Source organism: Pygoscelis adeliae, unplaced genomic scaffold (genome assembly GCF_000699105.1).
Source record: "Pygoscelis adeliae isolate BGI_AS28 unplaced genomic scaffold, ASM69910v1 Scaffold390, whole genome shotgun sequence".
Classification (NCBI taxonomy): domain Eukaryota; kingdom Metazoa; phylum Chordata; class Aves; order Sphenisciformes; family Spheniscidae; genus Pygoscelis; species Pygoscelis adeliae.
The window spans coordinates 90,302-91,162 of record NW_008823921.1 but is presented as its reverse complement, the minus strand read 5'-3'; the positions used below and the strand labels follow the sequence as shown (position 1 = coordinate 91,162).

At 55.5% G+C, this 861-nt stretch overlaps 1 protein-coding gene across 2 annotated transcripts in view; it reads left to right on the top strand.

The window, feature by feature from the left end:
• Positions 1–820, top strand: part of TMEM208 (transmembrane protein 208) — a 5,545-nt gene extending 4,725 nt beyond the window's left edge. Inside the window, exon 3 of one of the 2 annotated variants that reach the window (XR_663413.1) lies at positions 360–819. Coding sequence is in view for 1 of the 2 variants with exons in the window: in XM_009319722.1 (XP_009317997.1) it covers positions 360–497 (138 nt within the window). In the remaining variant the exon portion in view is untranslated. Of the gene's footprint in view, positions 1–359 lie in introns of both variants that reach the window. The other variant, XM_009319722.1, reaches the window with a different exon arrangement.
• Positions 821–861: the final 41 nt, after the last annotated feature.

Here is an 861-nt window from a genome sequence, read left to right as displayed (position 1 = left end):
AGAATCATAGAATCATTCGACCAACACCCCCAGGTCCTTTTTCCGCCAGGGAGAGGCAGAATGTCCGGGCGGTTGGATCTTTCTGGGTAATTCAGACCTGATGCTGGGGTTTCCGTATCCGAAGCCTAAGTGCTGTATATGTGTGCAAGTTCCTAAACCGTATGAAATCGGGCCATTTATTTTGGACGCCTGCCACTGCCTTTGATTTCCGTGCATCCCGCCATGCCCCCGATCCAGCCTGTAAAGATACTCCCAGCTCCTTCGCCGTCCTCGGTAGGACCAGCCCTCCTGAGCGTACCACCACCCCCTGCCAGAGCTGTCCCCAAAGTGACCGACTTTGTGCCACACGTGTTTTGCAGGCTCCGGGACGCGCTCTCTACCTCCTGTGGGTGAACATCCTGGGGCCCTGGTTCACAGCTGACTCTTCGCCTGCCGGTCAGGAACCAAATGAGAAGAAGCAACGCCGACAAGAACGCCGCCAGATGAAGCGCTTCTAGCCCTGGCTGGGGAGATAGATTAACGCCTTCTCTCATCTCCATGCTGTTATTTCATCAGGGATGCAACCGAAACCAATCCGGAACCATCGCAGTAGCTATGCTGCCCTCTGTCATTGCTGCCATTCCGCTAGAAAGGCTGCAAGAGACTTCCCTCGGTTGGTCCTTAGCGCCAGTCGAGGCCTTGCTCCTTGGGATGACGAGGGGGGGGGGTGTGATGCTGGGATGTGTGTAAATACCTTTTTAAAGCAGCGCTGTATCGCGTTCGAGGTTGGGGATTGCGACACTGGAGGGAATAGCACATTAAAGAGCAGAGTCTAACTGACCGTGCTGGCGGTGTGTTCGTACAGGGGTGCTCGCGGAGGGA